Genomic DNA, 21555 nt, shown 5'->3' on the forward strand with positions numbered 1-21555 from the left:
TCATGAAGATGGCGTCATCTGCTCATCGTCAACTTCAGCGTTTAATTTACAAATAAGAAATAGAAATCTTATAAAAAAATAAAAATAGCTTCAACATGTGTACATTTTATTTTTAATCATTTTAAAATTTGAATTACAATTTTCGTTACATTTGATCTGTAAGAATTCAATTTTGAATCATTTTCATTTCAAATTGATTCACACACATAGCAGACGCCAACACATCAAGCGTCATCAATAGCGTGGTCTATGGTGCAATGCTATCGCTGGAGTAAGTTGTTTACCTTCAATTCGGGTATGTTAGAGAATTATATCATGTTATTTTCAATCTTAAGTTGCTACTATTGTAATTATCAACTTGTGTGAATAGGTAGCGTCATGATTGGACTACCCTGATGGCGTCATGATCGCTGCTGATTGCCTTTCAAATAGGTTTTCAGCATTCTGCTTACACCTTTGGCATAGAGTCACATATTTCACAATCCAACATCAATTGGTAGCAACAGCAGCCCTTCTCTCCATCATCCAGAAGGGTCTGAGATCAGTGTTGGAGATGTGAGTGACAATTTTAATATGATGAAATTTATCTACCACCAAATTTTTACTCGTGTATGTTTTTGTTTTTCAGGATGGTTCGGAACAACCCATGGAAAGCTTATCACTCATTGATGCTGTGATGCCTGATGTTGTTGCAAGTCGTCAACAGCAAACACAGAACAATCAGAAACCACAAGTGGTAAAGACAGAACCACCAAATTCCAATGGAGATGAACCCATGCATTCCTATCGTAAGATGGTCAATACTTTTCTTTGATCCCCTGAACTACTTACTTATTTTCCCTTCAACTATTTAATGAAGGCTGGGAAGAGGAAACAGGAGTAGAGATACCTGCCAGCAAATCAACTGTACTACGTGGCCATGAATCTGAAGTTTTCATCTGCGCCTGAACCCAACAACTGATTTATTGGCTTCTGGCTCAGATTGGGAACCTGAATGCTATTCAGGTAACCAGTGCCAATACATTTTATACATCAATAAAAATAAGATAATATGATTTAAAAATCAGTTGAATGTTAAATTTACATTTCATCATCGCTCACAAATGACATGTCATAATTATCTATGTTTTCATCATTGGGTCTTGTCAAAATACTATCAAATCAAATGTGTCCGATCCTTTTCCTAGATGTGGTACATGTAACAAGACACTTGTGTTCATGATTCGCAAGCACACAACAAGGAAATCTACACCATAAAATGGAGTCTTACCGGCCTTGGAACAAAAAACCCAAACATGAATCTGATTTTGGCTAGCGCTTCGTTTGACTCGACCGTTTTGTGGGACGTTGAGCGTGGGTTGTGTATTCATACCTTAACCAAGCACTCCGAACCAGTGTACAGTGTCGATAAATATGTTTTGATTTGATTTGTCAATAAAAATAAGATAGATATGTTTTAAAATTCAATTTGTTAACCGCTTGTTTTATTTTTTGAAATTTCCCTCAATTATGATTTCGTGGTGGCCTGTCTTTTTCTCTCTTTGATGGTACCATCAGACGAGTTTTGCCGCTTTCAACACAGGTTCCCTAGGGAGCCTTTATCTTACATAACCACTGACTGCTCTGAGCTGCTTCTGAGAACAAATAACGATTGTGAAGGGCTTCACAATGACTGGAACAAGGTATTTTCAGTAAAGTAATTAATTAAGTTAGTGTTACTCATTATTTATCTCCTACCAGTTGGCGGGTGGCCCAAATCTCCCGTTTTACAAGATGACGTTGGTGCTGGAGCAGCTGTGTGAAGACGTAAAGCTTTCACAGAAGCTTCTCTCACACGAGAAAATCAAGGCCCATAGGAAGAAGGAGACACAGTTGAAGAACTCCATCCTTTTTGCTTTGTGGACACGGTACCAGGATAATGAGGTAATAACTGAAATGATTCAAATAATTGTTAAATAACCATATCAATCTATAATTATTATTAGTTATCAACCGTGGAACTACTGGAGGAAATAGTGTTAGAACTGAGAACCTCATTCCCAACTGTAGTCACTGACCATCCTTTAAACCTGAATGATGAAAACATAGATAATTATGACATGTCATTTGTGAGCGATGATGAAATGTAAATTTAACATTCAACTGATTTTTAAAACATATTATCTTATTTTTATTGATGTATAAAATGTATTGGCACTGGTTACCTGAATAGCATTCAGGTTCCCAATCTTTTGCCTTGTCAATTGTTTCCGTCTTTCTTTAAAACTTCTGTTCAGTTATCCCAGCAAATACCTTGAAATGAAATAAAATTAAAACAAATCGAATGAAATAGTAAAACCAAACTTACACTTCCGTCAAAAGCACTTGCTCCAACTTTATCGCCCCGAGAATTCCAGCAAACTTCAAAAATGCCTCTAGTTCCTTTGTAGCTGTGTAACAATTGCCCCGACTAAGAATAGTTGAATGAAGATGTAGTTTGTTTTTGTTTTAAACTTGGAAACTATTATATACCTGAGTAGACCAGCTGTGTACACATAAGTCAAAGCTACCAGATGCTAGGTATTTGCCATCGGGAGAAAATGCGACACTGTACACAATATCGTGAGAACAGGAAGCCAAAAGATTACCCTGAGGATCCCACTTGATAGCGTTTACTTCATTCTAGAGAAACAACAAAAATATTTCTCTTTTAATCATTCACAAATTCGCAAGAGAAATTTGTATATTGTTACCGTATGTCCTTAGTACTATCACCAGAGCCAGAAGCCAATAAATCAGTTGTTGGGTTCAGGCGCAGATAAAAACTTCAGATTCATGGCCACGTAGTACAGTTGATTTGCTGGCAGGTATCTCTACTCCTGTTTCCTCTTCCCAGCCTTCATTAAATAGTTGAAGGGAAAATAAGTAAGTAGTTCAGGGGATCAAAGAAAAGTATTGACCATCTTACGATAGGAATGCATGGGTTCATCTCCATTGGAATTTGGTGGTTCTGTCTTTACCACTTGTGGTTTCTGATTGTTCTGTGTTTGCTGTTGACGACTTGCAACAACATCAGGCATCACAGCATCAATGAGTGATAAGCTTTCCATGGGTTGTTCCGAACCATCCTGAAAAACAAAAACATACACGAGTAAAAATTTGGTGGTAGATAAATTTCATCATATTAAAATTGTCACTCACATCTCCAACACTGATCTCAGACCCTTCTGGATGATGGAGAGAAGGGCTGCTGTTGCTACCAATTGATGTTGGATTGTGAAATATGTGACTCTATGCCAAAGGTGTAAGCAGAATGCTGAAAACCTATTTGAAAGGCAATCAGCAGCGATCATGACGCCATCAGGGTAGTCCAATCATGACGCTACCTATTCACACAAGTTGATAATTACAATAGTAGCAACTTAAGATTGAAAATAACATGATATAATTCTCTAACATACCCGAATTGAAGGTAAACAACTTACTCCAGCGATAGCATTGCACCATAGACCACGCTATTGATGACGCTTGATGTGTTGGCGTCTGCTATGTGTGTGAATCAATTTGAAATGAAAATGATTCAAAATTGAATTCTTACAGATCAAATGTAACGAAAATTGTAATTCAAATTTTAAAATGATTAAAAATAAAATGTACACATGTTGAAGCTATTTTTATTTTTTTATAAGATTTCTATTTCTTATTTGTAAATTAAACGCTGAAGTTGACGATGAGCAGATGACGCCATCTTCATGACGCTATTGAACCACGCTACTGACGCCACTATCACCGATAGATGGAAATCTTCAAAACCACATTTGGTATTCAACTATAATAGTAATTTTCTTTTCGTGCTGTATATTTCTTTCTTCTTTATCAATTAAAAAAACCCAAAAACGATCAATTTCGCCAGGGTAGTTCCACACCGCTTTATGCTGTTGAGCTATTAATTTTTCTAAAATATTTTGTAAATTAAATTCTATTCCGACATGGCCGAGATTCGAACACCGGCACTTGAGATTATTACCCCGAGTTGCTAACCACTAGACCACCCGTTGACATGTACAGAGAAGGGAAAACATGGGAGTGTATGGTATGGCCCAGGTAAACCCCCCCTTCACTCACCCCTCTCCCATGAGTGCGTGCAGCCTCCCCCGCTCGACCACCCTTCTGGCCGGCTTGAGCAGCACCTCGCGTCAGCCCCATAAAACAAGAAACTTAAAAGTGATATGCGTTTGTTGCTTTAAAAAACATGAAATTGTTATGGATATGTTTGAAATCAATCCGTAAGATTTATAAGATTTATTTCATCAAACATTTTCATTTCCTACTTCACCTGAGTACTGGCATTGGCATAGGTAGAGGGGGGAGATGCGTTCAAGGCTGAGCCGCTGAAGGGGAGAGACGCGTTCAAGGCTGAGCCGCTGAAGGGGGGATCGAGCTACGGAACAAATAAATGGCGAAGAAAACACGGAAATTTGTTCATTTTTTTAAATTAGCGATAGTTAATAAGTGAAAACGACGTTTGAACAAATGAGTTTTACAGTTAAGATCAAGGGGAATACGTTTATCAAAAAATAAAGACGGGAATCAGCTGCCTAACATGTGAAAACGAAACGGCAATGTGTGAAATCACTCATCGTGGTTTGAGCTACGGCAATGAATATATACGGTGGCGGATCTCTCGCAGATTATTCCGCCTTCTCGCTCATGTAGAGTAGGTCGAATTTTTCTATGAAAATATTTCAGAGTACCTAATGGAACTTAGAAATAATTGGGAGAAATAGGCCCACTTTGACGGAGAAATAGGCCCACTTTAAAAATATTTTTAAAGTGGGCCTATTTCGTAGGGGCCTATTTCGTCCGGGCCTATTTGCCGGGCCTATTTCGTCGGGGCCTATTTCGACCGGGCCTATATCTCCGCCAACCCAATGAGATACAACCATAGACTACTGTGATACAGCTAAAATACCATACGATCCACGAGTTGTAGATGTGATACAAATGGTAAATATATGCATACATACCTCACATCACACTATGTTAATTTAGCAATTTGCCAGGCATGAAACTGAATTCGGCTAGAAGGTGGTAAACGTAAAACATACATGGTAGGCTCGTTCGGGCCAGGATAAAATGCGGACGCGGACCGCGGACTGCGGACAGGAGAAACTGCGGACTTTCACCTGCGGACTGGCCCAAAATTTTTTGACAGATTTTTCGTGGACTTAGGGATTAAATGCGGACCGTTTCGTACATGGAGCGATTGAATGTGCGGAGCTGCGGACCGGACAGGATAAACTGCGGACTGGTATCTGCGGACTCCATGCCCATATCTGATATTAAATTTCAAACTAAAAATAGTATTTAAAAGTCAACATATGCATTATTCAAAATATGAAAGTAAAGGACAGTTTATATAACATGGTTACTTCTTAACTAGGTAAACTCTTGGTACAACAATGCAAATAAAACATGTAATAAACTTAAAAGGATTTGGGGTATTTCCAAGGGGTTTTTAAAAACTCCTGAAAGGCATAATGCTGTTCTTTTGGAAGACATTCCTTGTGGTACCATTCTTTGCAAAGTTTGGTACCACATTGCCGCCTTCTGAAAGAAGAATTAACTGCGCTACGGTTGTCTAATTCAAATTCTTAGTTGTGCATAAAAGAAAATAAAATATAATGGATTTGGCCTATAGATCTTATTGCAATTCAAAAGTACGCGACAAGCCAAAAGTCGTGCGCAGCTTACGCCGATGCGCACCACTGTGGCCTATAGCTGAACTAAAAATTGTTTTATGCTCAACACAGTCTCAGTGACTCGAGTCCAACCTCGGACCTTTTCAGCTTTGAAAGTTAGGTCCAAGGTTGGACTCGAGTCTTCACTACTGTTATCGTCGGATAACCGCTAGGGGGGGACGTTAGAAAATCCGTCAAGCAATTTTCACGCCATTATCGTGATATTATTGTTTTTAAACGATTAATCGAAATTCCAGGGATGTAATTAATCAATGTTAATGATATATTTTGTGGGTGGAATTTTAAGGGCTTCAAGCTTGTGATTTAACATTAGCTTTCCCTTTCATATAAAATTTCAGAAAAGTCGTTTGGTACTACCGTTTAGTTCCACCCGATTTGTTATTGTTTGTCAGTAGTTTCTCAAAACATTGAAATTCAAAATTGTGTGGTTTTTTTTTTTGCTAATCTGGGACATTGGTTCAACATAAAAGAACTGAGATGGAGGAAGACGAGGAATCGCGATCTCGTAAATTAGTGAAAGAATTTTTAGCAAGTTTAAAGAAAAGCGAAAATTCCCGGAAGAATAAGGAAAGACGAGAATCTAAACGAAAGGAAGCTGGATATCCAAGCAAACGACCAAAATGCTTTGTAAAATTGGACGGTGTTAAGGTGAAATTGACAATAAATATGAAGAAAGGTAGTGGATACCAAACAGAGGCTGAAAGCTCTAATTTTGGTCCACCAGTCACAGTTCCCGATTTATCACAAGGTATACATAAAGCAAGTCAATATCGGAGTGTATGTTAATGTGTTGTCTATTTACAGATAATATTGATGACTTGGCAGGTTGTGAACTTCCCATAGATACACCAAGTGAATCAAGAGCCTCTTATCAAACATCTCAGACTGAGTGGAAAAGTCGCATGGAAGGTCAAGATTTGAAGTGGAAGGAGACAAGAGATTACATACACGTAGAGAGCATGAAGAGCTTTAGCATAAACAAGGCTTCTATTTGTGCACTGTGCCAAAACCAGGCATCTGTTAGGTGTCAAACTTGCCGATACCACCTTTGTCCTACATGTGACATATCTATTCATTCCAAGCAAGTAACTCATCAGCGTAAATGTGAAGTCAATAACTGCCTCCATTTGCTTCAGTGCACTGAATTCCTGACTAATGAGGGGAACTTAATAACTCTGAGTATTTTTTTTTATTTTTATGTATACCTAATATTATTCTATTGTGCTAATCCCGTCTTTTGTTTCATTTTCAGACATACCTTTGCCAATGTTTATTCCCGAACAATGTGACAATTGCTTAGGAATCAGCTGCATTCTAGCAGTTGCCGGCAAGAGTAGAACAGCTCTAATTAACCATCTTGGTAATCAAACGATTTGTGAAAAATAATCATATACTAACATAAATTTGTTTATTTCTAGGCCGTTTTGATTGCTTTTGTACAGTTTTTTGCCGTTAAGAAAAGTACTGTTTTCAGAGTTAAGAAGAAATGCACGCAGAAGAGAAACAACTAAAAAAAGAAAGGAAGCCGTGAAAGCCGAGGGTGAACCCTCGTCAAGACCTCGTTGTTTGGGTGCTTTGCGTTCACCAGAAAATAGTGAATCTACAAAAAGGAAGAAAACAGCTAAATCATTAGCTACAAAGAAACCTCGCATGGATAATCCTGATAATAGTGTTAGTTCTCCTTCTGCAAATGTGTTTTCAACTGCATTGGAAAGTGATATTACTCAACTTGATGATAGGTTTGATGTTTCCCGTCAAGAAAAGCTTGCACAAAGTCAGTTTTAAGTGATCTTATTTATTATCCCTCGTATTCTTTTTCAATTTGTTTTTATTCTTGTGCACAGGTGGTGAACAATTGTTGAAAATGATTGTTGATGTAACAACTATTTTTAATGATATTCCTTCAAGCTGCTACCCAGAAAATGAAAACGCAAAGGGTGCTTCTTGGGCAGAAAGAATGGAAAACATGGATTCTTTGTGGGAGGGAGTCAGAGAATCTGTTTACGACAATTTCCTTTCAAAGCAGGCTTATCCATTGGTAATTCAGTGTGATAACTGCTCGCAGTCACTTTCTGGAGGGAGAGCTATCAGGTGTTTGACATGCAAAAAACATTATTGTGGGGACTGTGATTTTTCCTTTCATGCCCAGCAACCATTTCATAATCGATGGTTAGTTTCCAGCGATAGTTGGTACTCCTTGAAAACTATGGAATTTGTGGATTCCACTGGGAAACTCGTAGAGAAAGGTACAACAGTATTTTCTCATCTTATTGCTTTTAAATTATTATTTATTATTTTGTTTCAGATGTTCCAGTCCCCTGTTTTAAACCCCATCAATGTACTTTGTGTGGTTCACCTGCTGTACACATTGAATCAGGATCTCGTGTGTAATAAATTACTTGAAGAGTCATTTTTTTGTTATTTCTATATATTTGAATAATTTGTAAAATACAAATATTCTTGAAGTGCACAATACACTAAATATCAACCAATTGCTGATGATTATTCACTGCGAAGTTTAATGACTTCGGTTTATAATAATTTAAATTCTCGCGCTGGTGAAGGTGTTGGTATGTAAGGAGACAAGACTTATCCGGGCGAATGGATGGAAAATTCATTTTCGCATAAGGTACCTATAGTCGTAAGCGATATAGACTATAGTTGTCAGCCGAAAGAGATGTGTTTTGTTTTATGACAGTAATTTACTCCCTTGTACGGAACTGTCTATTTTTGTAAATGATTTATTTGAAGCTATAATACATCTAAAAATGCGTAAAACATCACGAAATTTGATAGTTCTTAAGGAGATCTATCTAAATATATAATATTTATTATAAAAATGTAAAAAGTAAAAGTTTCTCATACAAAAGTTCTTCCGTTTTGTCTACAGAGTCGCCTACAGAACTGGGTCGCTATAAAAGTATGAGTAAAAAAAAATCCGTTTTCTGGGGATTTCGATATTATTGACATTTTTAAATAAATTTTATATGAAAAGATAGATCTCATCAAGAGCTATCGAATTATGTAAAGTTTTAGGCTTTTTGAGATATATTTAAGCTGTAAATAAATTTTTGAAAAACATAGACAGTTCCGTACTAGTGAGTAATTTACTACCATAACTTAAAATTTTAATTTACAAGTTATGAAATTGAATTACCCATTATATATTCACAGAAAAATACGTATCCGATTAAGAGCTTTCATAGGATATAAATTTCAATTGAATCGAAGCTGTTTAAAATTTTAATTCATTTTTTTTTAGATCTCTTTCTTCCGCCTTCGCTAAAATCGCTTTGACCAAGAGTGGCAACATTGCTTTCAAAAATGACATGCTAGCAATCTGGTTGTCTGCTTTACAAGTTGCTCAAAATTAAGTCATGCCGGTCATGACACATTATATCTTTTCAATTTTTTTGTTTTTTTGTTATATTTTACTCAATAATTGTTTTAATTGTCCCATAATTGTTCAAATTGTTATTGCAAGATTGCAAGAAAAATGCAGAACTGTTTTTAAACTTATGCAAAAAAGCTATAATTTGTTTAAGTAAAAAAAAGTTTAAGTTTTTGTTGTGAAGCAATCCTAATTTGTTTCAATTGTCCCATAAATGTTTTTTTTGTGATATTTTGGTATTCTATAACATATTTTGAATAAAAGTTTGAATTGTTTTAAAATTTGAAATGTATTTGCATCATGACATTCCAATAATCAATACTTTTAAAAACAGTCTACACGTTTGATTGCTGCAGGAGTGCAGGTTGCTTGACAATTGTAGCTCTCTGGGCCTCAACTTTGTTCTAAAAAAGAAGATATTACAGTAAACAATAATAAAGATGTACAACAATAATTTGCTACCTTTTCTTCCCACATTTTCTTCCCTTTGTTGCAGAGTTCTTCTTCGGAACACTTAGTCCGACTGTGAGGAATATAAACAATTATGGCTTCACTTTTAACATCGGACAGGTGAATTAGGAAAATATCAGGGGACATTGGGAAATACTCTTTGCATAATTTCAGACGGGATGTTGAAGCACTTTGTTGTGGAGTAAATTCCATGAGAGGAGATTAAATTTGAGGTGAGAATTGCAATTTGAGAATTGTAATGTGAGAATTGTAATTTGAGAATTGAAATGTGAGAATTTGAATTTGAATTGTAATTATTATAAATTGCTAGTATTTTGACACCTGACAGTTGCTCAGCATCCAGCCTCTGTTTGGTATCCACTACCTTTCTTCATATTTATTGTCAATTTCACCTTAACACCGTCCAATTTTACAAAGCATTTTGGTCGTTTGCTTGGATATCCAGCTTCCTTTCGTTTAGATTCTCGTCTTTCCTTATTCTTCCGGGAATTTTCGCTTTTCTTTAAACTTGCTAAAAATTCTTTCACTAATTTACGAGATCGCGATTCCTCGTCTTCCTCCATCTCAGTTCTTTTATGTTGAAACAATGTCCCAGATTAGCAAAAAAAAAAAACCACACAATTTTGAATTTCAATGTTTTGAGAAACCACTGACAAACAATAACAAATCGGGTGGAACTAAACGGTAGTACCAAACGACTTTTCTGAAATTTTATATGAAAGGGAAAGCTAATGTTAAATCACAAGCTTGAAGCCCTTAAAATTCCACCCACAAAATATATCATTAACATTGATTAATTACATCCCTGGAATTTCGATTAATCGTTTAAAAACAATAATATCACGATAATGGCGTGAAAATTGCTTGACGGATTTTCTAACGTCCCCCCCTAGCGGTTATCCGACGATAACAGTAGTGAAGACTCGAGTCCAACCTTGGACCTAACTTTCAAAGCTGAAAAGGTCCGAGGTTGGACTCGAGTCACTGAGACTGTGTTGTTTATGCTTGACTATAACCATTCGTACGATGCTTTACCGTTAAGCAGACAGATCGCACTCATGGTCATGACATATGGTTATAGTCAAGCATAAAACAATTTTTAGTTCGGCTATAGGCCACAGTGGTGCGCATCGGCGTAAGCTGCGCACGACTTTTGGCTTGTCGCGTACTTTTGAATTGCAATAAGATCTATAGGAAAAAAATAAATAAAATAGTCAGCTGCTAAGAGCTGTCCGCATTTTAATTTTTATTCATTGGAATTGTTGCATGCATACATATTTTTAAAAAGCAACAGTTATCGAACAACAGCCAATGCATGACAAAAATAAGGTTGATCTGTCTTGTCCTGTAAAAACAAGTCAAATTTTGCTGCGATATTATATATTAGGAAATTTTAATGTTAAATACTATTATGAAATGAAGACTTTACTAACCAATTTTCTGCCTTACCAACGCATAGACATGTCTATATGGAATGCTGTATCCCCGTATAATACGCGGACTGCGGACAGCTACCCTGTGGAGAAACTGCGGACTGCTGTCAAAAATTTTGGGCCAGTCCGCAGGTGAAAGTCCGCAGTTTCTCCTGTCCGCGTCCGCATTTTATCCTGGCCCGGCTGGTTCTTATGGATGGTATTCAGCTGTTGGAACGCCACCTGCTGTGCAACAGTTATCAGCGCCTCTTGCGGAGATAGATGTAATTTTGTCTAATGTCATCTGTCTGTACTATCACGAACCATTAGTTATTTTCATACAGTTCCTTTAATAAAGATTTCACAACGAGCAAATAAAACAATTCATAAATGAATGACATGCGTGTGCCATTATGTTTACATAGTTCGAATCTCTTCAACCCTAAATTTTTTGCGCTTGCTTTAACCAGTCATATATTAGATGATTTAAGTACTGTAAGAAAGCCACACGCCCCATCACTTTTTGAAATCCAGATTTTATTGGCTTCCAAAAGCCAGAGTACTTAAACCATGAAGTACACCAGTAGTAACGCCTGCAAAACTTGAGCTCAGCATGTCAACCTCCGTAAATGGCATGGCGGGTTGTCGGTCTGGAATTTGGAGGAAGGGAACAGCAGGAAGCAGACCAATTTTTAACTTCGTCACCGAACAAAAACATAGCAGACGAAATTCAAATGACTGCCTTTATTATTCTAAAAATAAAATATAAAATCTAAGACTACCACAGCGATAGCATAGACTCGCACCCTCGGACTGAGCTGCACCACGCGGAGATTTGATACACTACAATGCGAAACTCGGTCAATCGGATGGAGGCTTGCGAAAAGAGACGTGAGGTGTACAGGAGTACTTAGAAAATTTAATTTATGACTGACAGTATCTAAGAATAAGTACTCGGAATTGCAAACAACGTTCATTATATATTCAACAATCCTATATATACATACATATCACTTTGAACGATTATGCCTTAACACATCCAGAGTTGCAGTAGTAACCGCCACCGGAGTCTTCGATTTCCTAGTTTGTCCCATAAATTGTGCTTTATCAGCTGGCGTCTAAAATCCTCCGTGCCCAAACTTCGAAGATCTATCGATGAACTTCAACCCAATCTTTTCAAGAGCGACAAATTTCGTTCTCGTGACAAAAGCCTGTACAATTGAAGACAGGTTACAAGCGTTCTCAAGAGTTCTTATCAATTAAGTACAAGATGTTTCAGTCCTATCATTAAATTTCACATAACAATCATACAATAATTAGGCTCTTAGATTTATCATCACGAAAAACTAGAAAAAGAAAAAAGAATTTCAAGTCACTCACCTTGCGAAGTATAATCACATTTCTTTAGCCCCTTATAACACTCCTTTACCATAACGAAGTCATTGACTTGGCCATAGTAGAGAAACCGTCCACAGGAGTGATGAACTTGTCCGTCAAGTCGTACTCGGTAGACGCATTGTTCTTAATAACCTTAATTCAAAGACAAAGATAAAGATAAAGTTTCGTCCACCAGAAATGGAACAGGATTGTATCTAACCAAGTTGACCAACGAATGTAAATAAAAACTAAGGCTGGGCATAAATGATAAGACCATTTAATATATGAGATCCTCTAGCACCCAAATACTAGACAGACATAAGATGGGTGACTCTGAGGCTCGAAAATGATACGGATCCTACATACCTTGCCCTTCCACGTATAAATTCTTTCCAATGCGGTAAATCTTTTCTCACTTCTGAGCGGCGATAGTATCCCTAAACTGGAGCTCGATCTTTTCGAGAGCAACACGTTCCGCACTCGTGACCAAGACCTGTACAAATGAAGACAGGTTACGAACGTCCTTAAGAATTGTCACCAATAAAATACAAGAAGTCTCAGTCCTATCATTAAATTTCACATATTTATCATACAATAATTAGGCTCTTAGATTTATCATCATGAAAAACTAGAAGAAATATCAGCATTTCAAGACAATTACCTTGCGAACTTTAATCACAGGTTTCTTTAGCCCCATACAGCGCCCCTTTATCATAAAAGTCATTGTTGACTTCGCCATAGTGGGGGAAACCGCCCATAGGAGCGATGGACTTGCCCGTCAGGTCGTACTCGGGTGACGCACTGTTCTTGATAACCTTAATTCAAAGAAAGACAAAGTTAACGGTTTGTCCACCAGAAATGGAATAGTATTGTATCTAACCAAGGTGACCAACAAATGTAACTAGAAACTAAGGTTGGGCATAAACGGTTAGACCACTTAATTTACGAGATCCTCTAGCACCCAAATACTAGACAGACATGAGATGGGTGACTCTGAGGCTCGAAAATAATATGGAATTTCACATACATTGCCCTTTCGCGTATGAATTCCGTTTCCAATGCGGTAAATCTTGTTCATTTCTGTGCAGTGATGGTACTCCTTCTGACCGGCGCGGGCAACAGTATTGGACACAAGACGGATGCCAGGCGCCAATAGAAGCAACCTCCCGGAGACCCTTATGAGTCTTGCGAGGAAGCTTACGAGTATGCCAACGTGATGTAACACCTGTAAGATTTGTCAACTTTAGGAATCGAACATTCACTATCTTCCCGAAAAGAGTCAACGTGGCGATCAAAAGGAAGGCAACATTGATTTCAACATGGTACTCTGACAGCTTTCTAAGCGTTATTCATCATTTCGAAGAAAGGTATAAGGAAAAAATTTCAATAATTACCCTTAAATCCTTTTTCTTTATTAACACCAATGACGTCTATTATCCCGTCTTGAGCGAAGCTGGATGTAATTAGAACAGCTTTTTCCAAGTACTCACGCACCCAATCCACTTTGCCGTATTGTTCATCTTCCTTTTCATCTAAAACAGAAAAAATCACACTTGTTATTCTAGTAGTCCACAGACTTGACATCGCAGACAACCAGCCTGGGTGTGCGCAATGACGCGAATCACTGTACAATATCTCTTCATGGCCCTCAATACTTTCCCAATGACCTTCCTCCCCAAATCATCTTGCCATTTCTTTGCTCCTTTAGGAAAAGCCTCCTTCTTAGACTTGTACCTTCAAGACACAAAATTGGTGAAAAACCAAATGGAAACAAGCTTCATCAGTCTAAACAGAGAGGAAACTGGAAACCCAAGTAGATTCATAACTCATAGACATTGATCCAGAGGAGCTTGAGAATTAATGAGCATTTTAAACAAGATAATGGTCTTAAGATAGGTCATCAGTTCGCCCTAGTTCAAGCAAAGTCTGTCTTCAGGCATTTAGCTCAGAAACCATATTAAATCATCTCTTGACCATCTTAAACCTGATAGAGTACCAATTTCTGTAGAAAACCACAGAATTCTTCTCCAATGTGCTCTGCCCAGACTGCTATCAAAGAACGGAGACCTTTAGATATAGCAACATAACCAACCATGCTCACAATGACCATGGGAGGAGTTTCCAAAGTTGTGACCAATTCAACAACCTCTTTTTGCCAACCTCTGTGGATATAATGCAACAGTTTAGTTCCTGTTCATCTATACAAGCACAAGCAAACCTAGCTTCACTTCCAGTAAAATTGACCTATAGAAAATTAATACTTACTATAGCCAGGTTTGTCACATTCACAAACAATGTGGGTTGTGCTAGCCATGGAGACGAGAACAGCTATCAAATGATTTGTTTCTTGGAATCATCAGAAGGGAATGACTTTCCACCGCCAAGTATGGAGCGACAACGCTTTTTAGGGTAGAAACCAATAAATCCATGGCGAGGAATGCTTAACTTACGGTGGAACTACAAAAAGATAACCGTATCGTCATGAAATTGACAACGAATGATAGCATGTTCATTTAGAAAGACATGCAGGTGCTTTCAATTTCAATAAACCCATCAAGGAGCAAAACGTTTATCTGTAAAATCTAAATATCTTTCAACTAGCGATTAACGAATATAATGTTAGCTAACTTCTCATCAATATTAAAAAGATAACTGCAAATGACAACAACACTAAAATCAACAATTAAAGTTAATGCGAAGACATTTTCACTCACCATGACTCGACCAAGATGAAGATCGTAAATGATAAAATCGTTGTAAAATGGCTCTCACGACGGCTGCTACTGAGCAGTGTTGCCACTTCTGAAATCACTTTTCTTCGAAAAAGACAACTTGATCTCGGTCGTCGGGGCGAACCCTACCGGCTTTTCGGGGGACAATAGAAAGTGGTAGGGTTCGCCCCGACGACCGTAGGCACGGTAGCGCTCGTGGTGGCGAAGGGCTACAACACATTATAAACACGAATAGGCTACATGCAGTCTGCAATGGATTAATTTTGTTGGTTATCTTTTCTTTTCAGTATTCTTTTATGTAGTTGTAGTTTTAGATTAGAATCTTAGATTTTCATTATTATTACAATGACAAGTGTGCCATCTGAGGAAGAAACGGGAAATCCCATCGATGATGTAGCCGAAACAGAAAAGTTTGAGTTTGGGAAAGGATACGATTTAACTTATTTTAAAGATATTAGGGTATGTTTTTAAGATGTATATGCTTATAAGTTACTTAATTTAATTCTTTTCTTATAGGAGAAATATTGAGGAAAAAGAAAGGCAAGAAGAAGAACTGCACAAGGCCTTGTTGAAATTCCCAGTTATCCAACCCGCCCAGCCCTTTGGTTGGATTTTAAAAAGTCCAAAGGAACCTGCAGCTCCAGACGTACATCCATTCACAGCATTGTAAGTATAAAGCTACCATATTTCTGACACATATTAACACTTCACAATTTTAAAGCAATCTAAAACAGCCTTCGAAAATGGAATGGACCATTTTACGCTGTCTGCATCCCAAAATGTACAGGAATGGTCCACTGACGTCAGTGGGTATGGGAATCTTGCAGGTGAGTTTATGAAAACACCAGAATGTCATGCTGCAGTAGTCGCTTGGACTGCGTTGGTTAAAAAATACCAATGTAAGTAGTTTAGATAAGTAACATGTTTTGTTCATTAGACTTTTAATTACCTGTATATTCTATAGTGAAAAGGGAAACAGATTCAGGCTGATGTTGAATCCGACTTTTTGGATGAAGACACGTTCGCCTACGACATTGAAAATGGCATCGAAGACCTTCTATTAGATAATATTCAAGAAGATGGTGATGAGGAAAATGAAGCATACGAAGAAGATAGCGAAGAGGAGACTGCTGATTACCAGGATTACAGCGACGAAGAGACAAACGATTATCAAGACTACGCTGACGAGGACAATGAAGGAAACAATTAATATCGATCGTTTAAAACTCTCTTATATATAGTTATGCTAATCCTGTAATTAGGGCTACTTTTGAAATGGAGCTATTGATGAAAGGGAATAAAAGTATAATTATGAGGTTTTTGATTTGTTTCATTAACATTATTCGTCATCCTTATAGGCCTATCCGAGTGCGCGTGAAAATAAAATTATTTCGCAGTTAATTATACATGCCTATGTTGATATCAGACTTAATCTGACATGATATTACGATTCAGCGTCAAAAGTTGAGTTAGAGGTGTAATTTTTATTAATGTTAGTGGTTCAGCCGCATAGTAGCGTGCGTGAAAATAAAAATTCGTTCACGGTTAATTACACAAACGTGTGTTCATTTAAGGCTTATTCTGACCTGATATTCCGATTCAGCGTCAAAAGTTGAGTTAGAGGTGTAATTTTCATTCATTTTGGTAGTAGCCTGCGGGATTTAGTTTTTAGCGATAAAATTTTTTACTGAAAAAAGTCCGCCCTGTAACTGTAAGCGAGTTACTGCGCTTTTTTTCCTTAAAAAAAAAGTGTCGTAAACCAATAACTCCCGCAGGCTACCACCAATATGAATGAAAATTACACCTCTAACTCAACTTTTGACGCTGAATCGGAATATCAGGTCAGAATAAGCCTTAAATGAACACACGTTTGTGTAATTAACCGCGAACGAATTTTTATTTTCACGCACGCTACTAGGCGGCTGACAACCAAAATTAATGAAAATTACAATTCCGACTCAGATTTTTATGCTGAATCGAAATATCAATTCAGAATCAGCCTAATATGAACATACGCATGTGTAATTCACTGCGAACGAATTTTTTATTTTCACGCGCGCTACTAGGCGGCTGACAACCAAAATTAATGAAAATTACAATTCCGACTCAGATTTTTATGCTGAATCGAAATATCAATTCAGAATCAGCCTAATATGAACATACGCATGTGTAATTCACTGCGAAATAATTTTTATTTTCACGCACACTATTATGCGGCTGGCTAATAATTCAATGAAAAAACGCATAAAAAACTTTTATTTACTTGCATGCGGTAAACGACTTCCCAAGAAATACTTGATCGGAGCTAATGATTTTTCCCCCACAAATTTTACGTGATTGTGATGGGATTTGTACTTTTTATATTGGTGAATACGTACTTATATCTACGTGACTACGTTACTTATTTTGATTGAATTCTTCATTTATCAAAATATATTTTAATGGAGTTACAATGCATACATATCGTTTTGAACCCGCCACAGTTCTGATGGAATGAACTTCATCAATCATCATGGCGAAAAATCCTATGTTCATCACAAGTTAGTAAGACGGTAAATTGTTCAAAGATAGTTTTTCCTTCTTTATGCTCATCACAGTACATTGGGTCAACCTGGGGGGTCAACTACTTATGTAGCGTTGAGACTAAAAATTGGCCAGGTCTGAACTAAACCAGCAATAAAACCTGAATTGACACTTTTGAACTGCTTTGTTTACCTTGTTTATATTGACAGTATGTTGTAGGACAGTGTGTTGTAGCCCTTCGCCACCACGAGCGCTACCGTGCCTACGGTCGTCGGGGCGAACCCTACCACTTTCTATTGTCCCCCGAAAAGCCGGTAGGGTTCGCCCCGACGACCGAGATCAAGTTGGAAAAAGAACTTGCCACTTGCCAGCATCAGCAGAGCAGAGTAATAGCAGAGTAATAGCAGAGTAGTAGAATAGATGTTATTCCAATGAAAAAGTAGTAGTCAAGCAAAAAGTCGTGCGTAGTTTACGCTGATGCGCACCACAGCGACAGATAGCAGAACTAAACTTTTTATTACGCTTGACTCCACGTCTATTTCAAGTCCTTTTCCTCCACAATTTTAATAAATAAACTTACAACTCTGTAAATTGTTTTCTCCAATTGTTTTATTCAATTCAAACAGTTATTGTGTTGTTTGCTGTAATTTCAAGCAGTAAACATAGCTGAAAAAAACGGACTTTTTTTTTTATCTCTTACAGATAAAAGGTAGCTTCCAGCCGTCAGCTGACAGGATGTCTCTGTCGAGTATTTGCCAGCAACTGCGACCGATACGGTGGCCAGTAAAATCCAGAATGACGTGAGCCCAGCGCCGGTCGCAGGGATTCAGATTGGACGCTCCGGATGTTTGGGCTTTCAATAAGGATAAAGCCTGGTCGATCACCAACTGGACATCTTTCGATTCTGGACAAAAGTTCCAGAAAGAGGAGGCTTCCGTTGGTGTCGGATGATCGACCCAGCGCAATTCGTATGGTAGGTGGGATTCCAAATCAAAATAACCACCCGTCCAAACGTATCGCGAATATTCATCGGCATATCCAAATATTTCTTTCTGATGGGATTTCACGTAAGCATCTACGATGCGTTCTTCATGCGCTGCTTGGATCGAAAGTAAACGCGATCCTTGGCCGATCTGACGACAAATTTCAACGCTTTTTGCGTAACTGACGCGCTCCGTGAAGAAATCGTAACTATGTTGGGCCGATACTTTCTCTGCCGTGATTACCGGTCGAAGAGGGCGATTTTTCGGTGAAAATACAAAATCGGGAAACGGAGCTGGTCTCGTTATAACTGCCGTCGCCCTCGATGAAGGTAAAACTGCAGTATTAAGAATTTCATCAGCACTGACCGGAACGGTTGTCTGCAGAATTAAGTCGTTTGACACATCTTCGTACCGCTCAAGAGTCGGACTTATTTCTGGAGTTACTTCATCCGCTTCAACTTCGAAACTAGGTAAAGCAAGTGTTGTTGTAGTAGGAGTTTCAGCAGATGTTTGTTTCATTTGAAATGTGACTCCTTGATTGTCGTGTAGCAAAACAACTTCAATAACCAGAGTGGAAAGAGCAGATTCATCAGCTGTAACAACGAATTCATTGTTCTTATTTTCGTTTAGTTGGGGCTCTATCGAAGTGGCCACTGCAGTTTTACTGTCCATGGGGAGAAGAGCAACATCTTCGAGATTTGGAATGGTGTACCCAGATCGGTCTTCAGGTAGAAAAACACCTAGGTCTTTTATTAAGATAAACTCGCCGAGTAAAGGAATATCTTCCAATTTGGGACTGAAAGGTCCAAAATGTACTGTCGAAAGGGACAATTCAGGTTCTATGTCCAAAGACGTCATTGGAGTTGTTAGGGTAGAACTGTTAGCTTCTACAATCGGTCTGTCAACAGTAATGCTGGTCGTCACAGGTGCGAATTCTTCATCGTCCATGCTGGTATCGTCAGGTGTCAACTGATGTTCGATCTCTAACCTGGTAACAAATCTAGTATCGAATGAGTTGGTTGGTGTGCTCTCGATCGGCACAGGAGGGTCAGTGTTTCCGGCTATTGGGACATTTCCATCGTTAAGTTGAGTGGTCTTGTCGAATATATGGCTGGTTTGATTATTGCCAAGCAATATGGGCAGAGCCCCTCTAAACGTGAGAGAGAACATGACGACGAATATGAGTGTCGCAATGATCCTGGCAAAAATAGGAAGGCACGACCTTTCATTAGTATCTCCCATTTTTCCCTTCTTTTGTTTCAATAAAGGAATGTCAGTACATTAGGTACTGCATCTAATGTCTTCATACCTTAAACGTTGTTTCTTGAAGATGGCGATCGTGTTTAATGTACTATTCAATCAAATTTGATATTTTCCGTTATAAGACCAGTATTAAACTCGTTTTCAGGTTTTGGCCTTAAATATAAAAAACATTGTTCTGCAAGTGTTAAACAAACAACACTATTTGTGTTGCTTCATTCTCCAAATATAGCTAAGAGGGATCGTTCACAAAATACGTAACGCGAAAGGGGGGGGGGAGGGGCCATTGGTTTTGTTACGCTTTGTTACAAGGGGGGGAGGGGGGTTTCATAAAATGTTACGTACCAGAAAAATTATTTCGTGGAACCAGAGTCATAGAGGGTATGGTTCGCTCACTGCATCGACTTTGGCCACCTATTGGATTTTAACTAAACTACATGTCAATCATATGCTAGCTTGTACCAATATATTTAAAAAGGAGTTTAAACGTAAGATATTCTTTAAATTTTGCAACGGATTTGATTCATACATTTCCAATTCCAAGCTAAAGTTACCTTCATAAGCTAAATTCTAGCTATCCAAGCCTTTCTTTTAGCGTTTTTCCTTAACTACTATGCTGCCCTCTGTTGTATCAAATAAAAACTGGAAAAAAATGCTTAAAAAACCCTCGAAAATTGACGACCTAGCCTTATGGCCAAAGTCGTCGCAATGAACGAACCATCCCTCTATGACTCTGGTGGAACTTTTAAATTCTGCAGAAAAAGAAAAAAAATGCTGTTTAGCTTCTTTTTTTGTTGTTGTCATGACAACTGTTGTCTGCTAAATGGTATTTTCTCCATTGCAATCATTTTCTCTCAATTATATGAGCCTGTTTTTTTATTATGATTTTTCTTAACCAGCAATAAATATAAATGAATAAAACTGAACTTTATAATCGGTTGTTTAAAGCGTACAAAGAAGCGTACCCGTTGAAGGCTAAAAACATTGCTCAAAACGAAACTAACGAACTTTGGCTTAAAGTAAAAAATGATCCAAACGTTAAAACCAAAGTGGAAGAGATCATCAATGACTTGAAATGTAAAGCCCTAAAAGTCCAGAGCAGTCTTTTATCGATCAGGTCCAATTATGCATAAAAAACAAGAAGCCTGACGAGCACAATGCACAAGTTGCTCAACAGCCTATTCAGTTCCAGCTTCCAGCCCAATGTTAGAAGGGGGGTTTGAACATTTGTTACGTATTTTTAGGAGGGGGGGGGGTAGTAAACTTTGTTACGGACCGTTACAAGGGGGGAGGGGAGGGGTAAAAAATCGACCAAAAACGCGTTACGTATTTTGTGAACGGCCCCAGAGTGCAGATTTGTGACTCGGCTAGGATCGCCGGAAAACGATTCGATAGCAAAACCCTGGTAAAACAAACTGAAAAAGAAAAGTCTCCAACGTGTTTCCCTCATGGAAGAGCCTTATTGAGATCTCATTATGAGACTATGCATATAGTTCCGTTACACATCATCTATAAAAGTATCAAATCAAGACTCAATGTCCCACACTCATCACTTGAAGTGGCCAATCTAGTGAAGTGGTTCAATCACTAATGTAAGGGATCATTCACAAAATACGTAACGCGAAAGGGGGGGAGGGGTCGTTGGTTTTGTTACGCTTTGTTACA

General features: G+C 38.0%; 2 protein-coding genes, 5 long non-coding RNA genes and 1 pseudogene across 7 annotated transcripts; 3 read left to right on the top strand and 5 right to left on the bottom strand.

Moving 5' to 3' along the window:
• Positions 1–89: 89 nt before the first annotated feature.
• On the bottom strand, positions 90–2875 carry LOC123472209. Its single transcript, XR_006646548.1, has 7 exons — positions 2733–2875; positions 2512–2661; positions 2348–2449; positions 2205–2292; positions 1994–2069; positions 1738–1930; positions 90–1672 (listed from the first exon to the last, which is right to left on the bottom strand). It is a non-coding gene; the product is annotated as an uncharacterized LOC123472209 (long non-coding RNA).
• On the top strand, positions 1784–2324 carry LOC123472210. Its single transcript, XR_006646551.1, has 2 exons — positions 1784–1923; positions 1986–2324. It is a non-coding gene; the product is annotated as an uncharacterized LOC123472210 (long non-coding RNA).
• An 84-nt stretch (positions 2876–2959) lies between the features above and the next one.
• LOC123472208 lies at positions 2960–3598 on the bottom strand. Its single transcript, XR_006646547.1, has 3 exons — positions 3441–3598; positions 3181–3365; positions 2960–3107 (listed from the first exon to the last, which is right to left on the bottom strand). It is a non-coding gene; the product is annotated as an uncharacterized LOC123472208 (long non-coding RNA).
• Positions 3599–6218: 2620 nt separating this feature from the next.
• On the top strand, positions 6219–8235 carry LOC116919579. The gene is made up of 6 exons (XM_045174532.1): positions 6219–6489; positions 6546–6920; positions 6994–7101; positions 7171–7515; positions 7586–7987; positions 8047–8235. The coding sequence occupies exons 1-6, from the start codon at positions 6219–6221 to the stop codon at positions 8130–8132; spliced, it is 1587 nt and encodes a 528-aa protein (XP_045030467.1). The 3' UTR covers positions 8133–8235.
• Positions 8236–9402: 1167 nt separating this feature from the next.
• On the bottom strand, positions 9403–11179 carry LOC123472213. Its single transcript, XR_006646554.1, has 3 exons — positions 11037–11179; positions 9595–10948; positions 9403–9536 (listed from the first exon to the last, which is right to left on the bottom strand). It is a non-coding gene; the product is annotated as an uncharacterized LOC123472213 (long non-coding RNA).
• Positions 11180–12274: 1095 nt separating this feature from the next.
• LOC116923957 lies at positions 12275–15243 on the bottom strand (annotated as a pseudogene).
• Positions 15244–15358: 115 nt separating this feature from the next.
• On the top strand, positions 15359–16443 carry LOC123472212. Its single transcript, XR_006646553.1, has 4 exons — positions 15359–15583; positions 15641–15790; positions 15846–16023; positions 16089–16443. It is a non-coding gene; the product is annotated as an uncharacterized LOC123472212 (long non-coding RNA).
• Positions 16444–18238: 1795 nt separating this feature from the next.
• LOC123472328 lies at positions 18239–19872 on the bottom strand. Its single transcript, XM_045173712.1, has one exon. It carries the CDS (start codon positions 19870–19872, stop codon positions 18337–18339), a length of 1536 nt encoding a protein of 511 aa, XP_045029647.1. The 3' UTR covers positions 18239–18336.
• Positions 19873–21555: the final 1683 nt, after the last annotated feature.

This window comes from Daphnia magna, linkage group LG5 (genome assembly GCF_020631705.1).
Source record: "Daphnia magna isolate NIES linkage group LG5, ASM2063170v1.1, whole genome shotgun sequence".
Lineage (NCBI taxonomy): Eukaryota > Metazoa > Arthropoda > Branchiopoda > Diplostraca > Daphniidae > Daphnia > Daphnia magna.

Coding starts and splice junctions, on each gene's coding strand:
- LOC116919579 (XM_045174532.1), top strand. CDS start 6,219: ATGGAGGAAGACGAGGAATCGCGATCTCGTAAATTAGTGAAAGAATTT. Junction 6,490..6,545: donor AGTTCCCGATTTATCACAAG/GTATACATAAAG, acceptor GTCTATTTACAG/ATAATATTGATGACTTGGCA. Junction 6,921..6,993: donor GGGGAACTTAATAACTCTGA/GTATTTTTTTTT, acceptor TTTCATTTTCAG/ACATACCTTTGCCAATGTTT.
- LOC123472328 (XM_045173712.1), bottom strand. CDS start 19,872: ATGGGAGATACTAATGAAAGGTCGTGCCTTCCTATTTTTGCCAGGATC.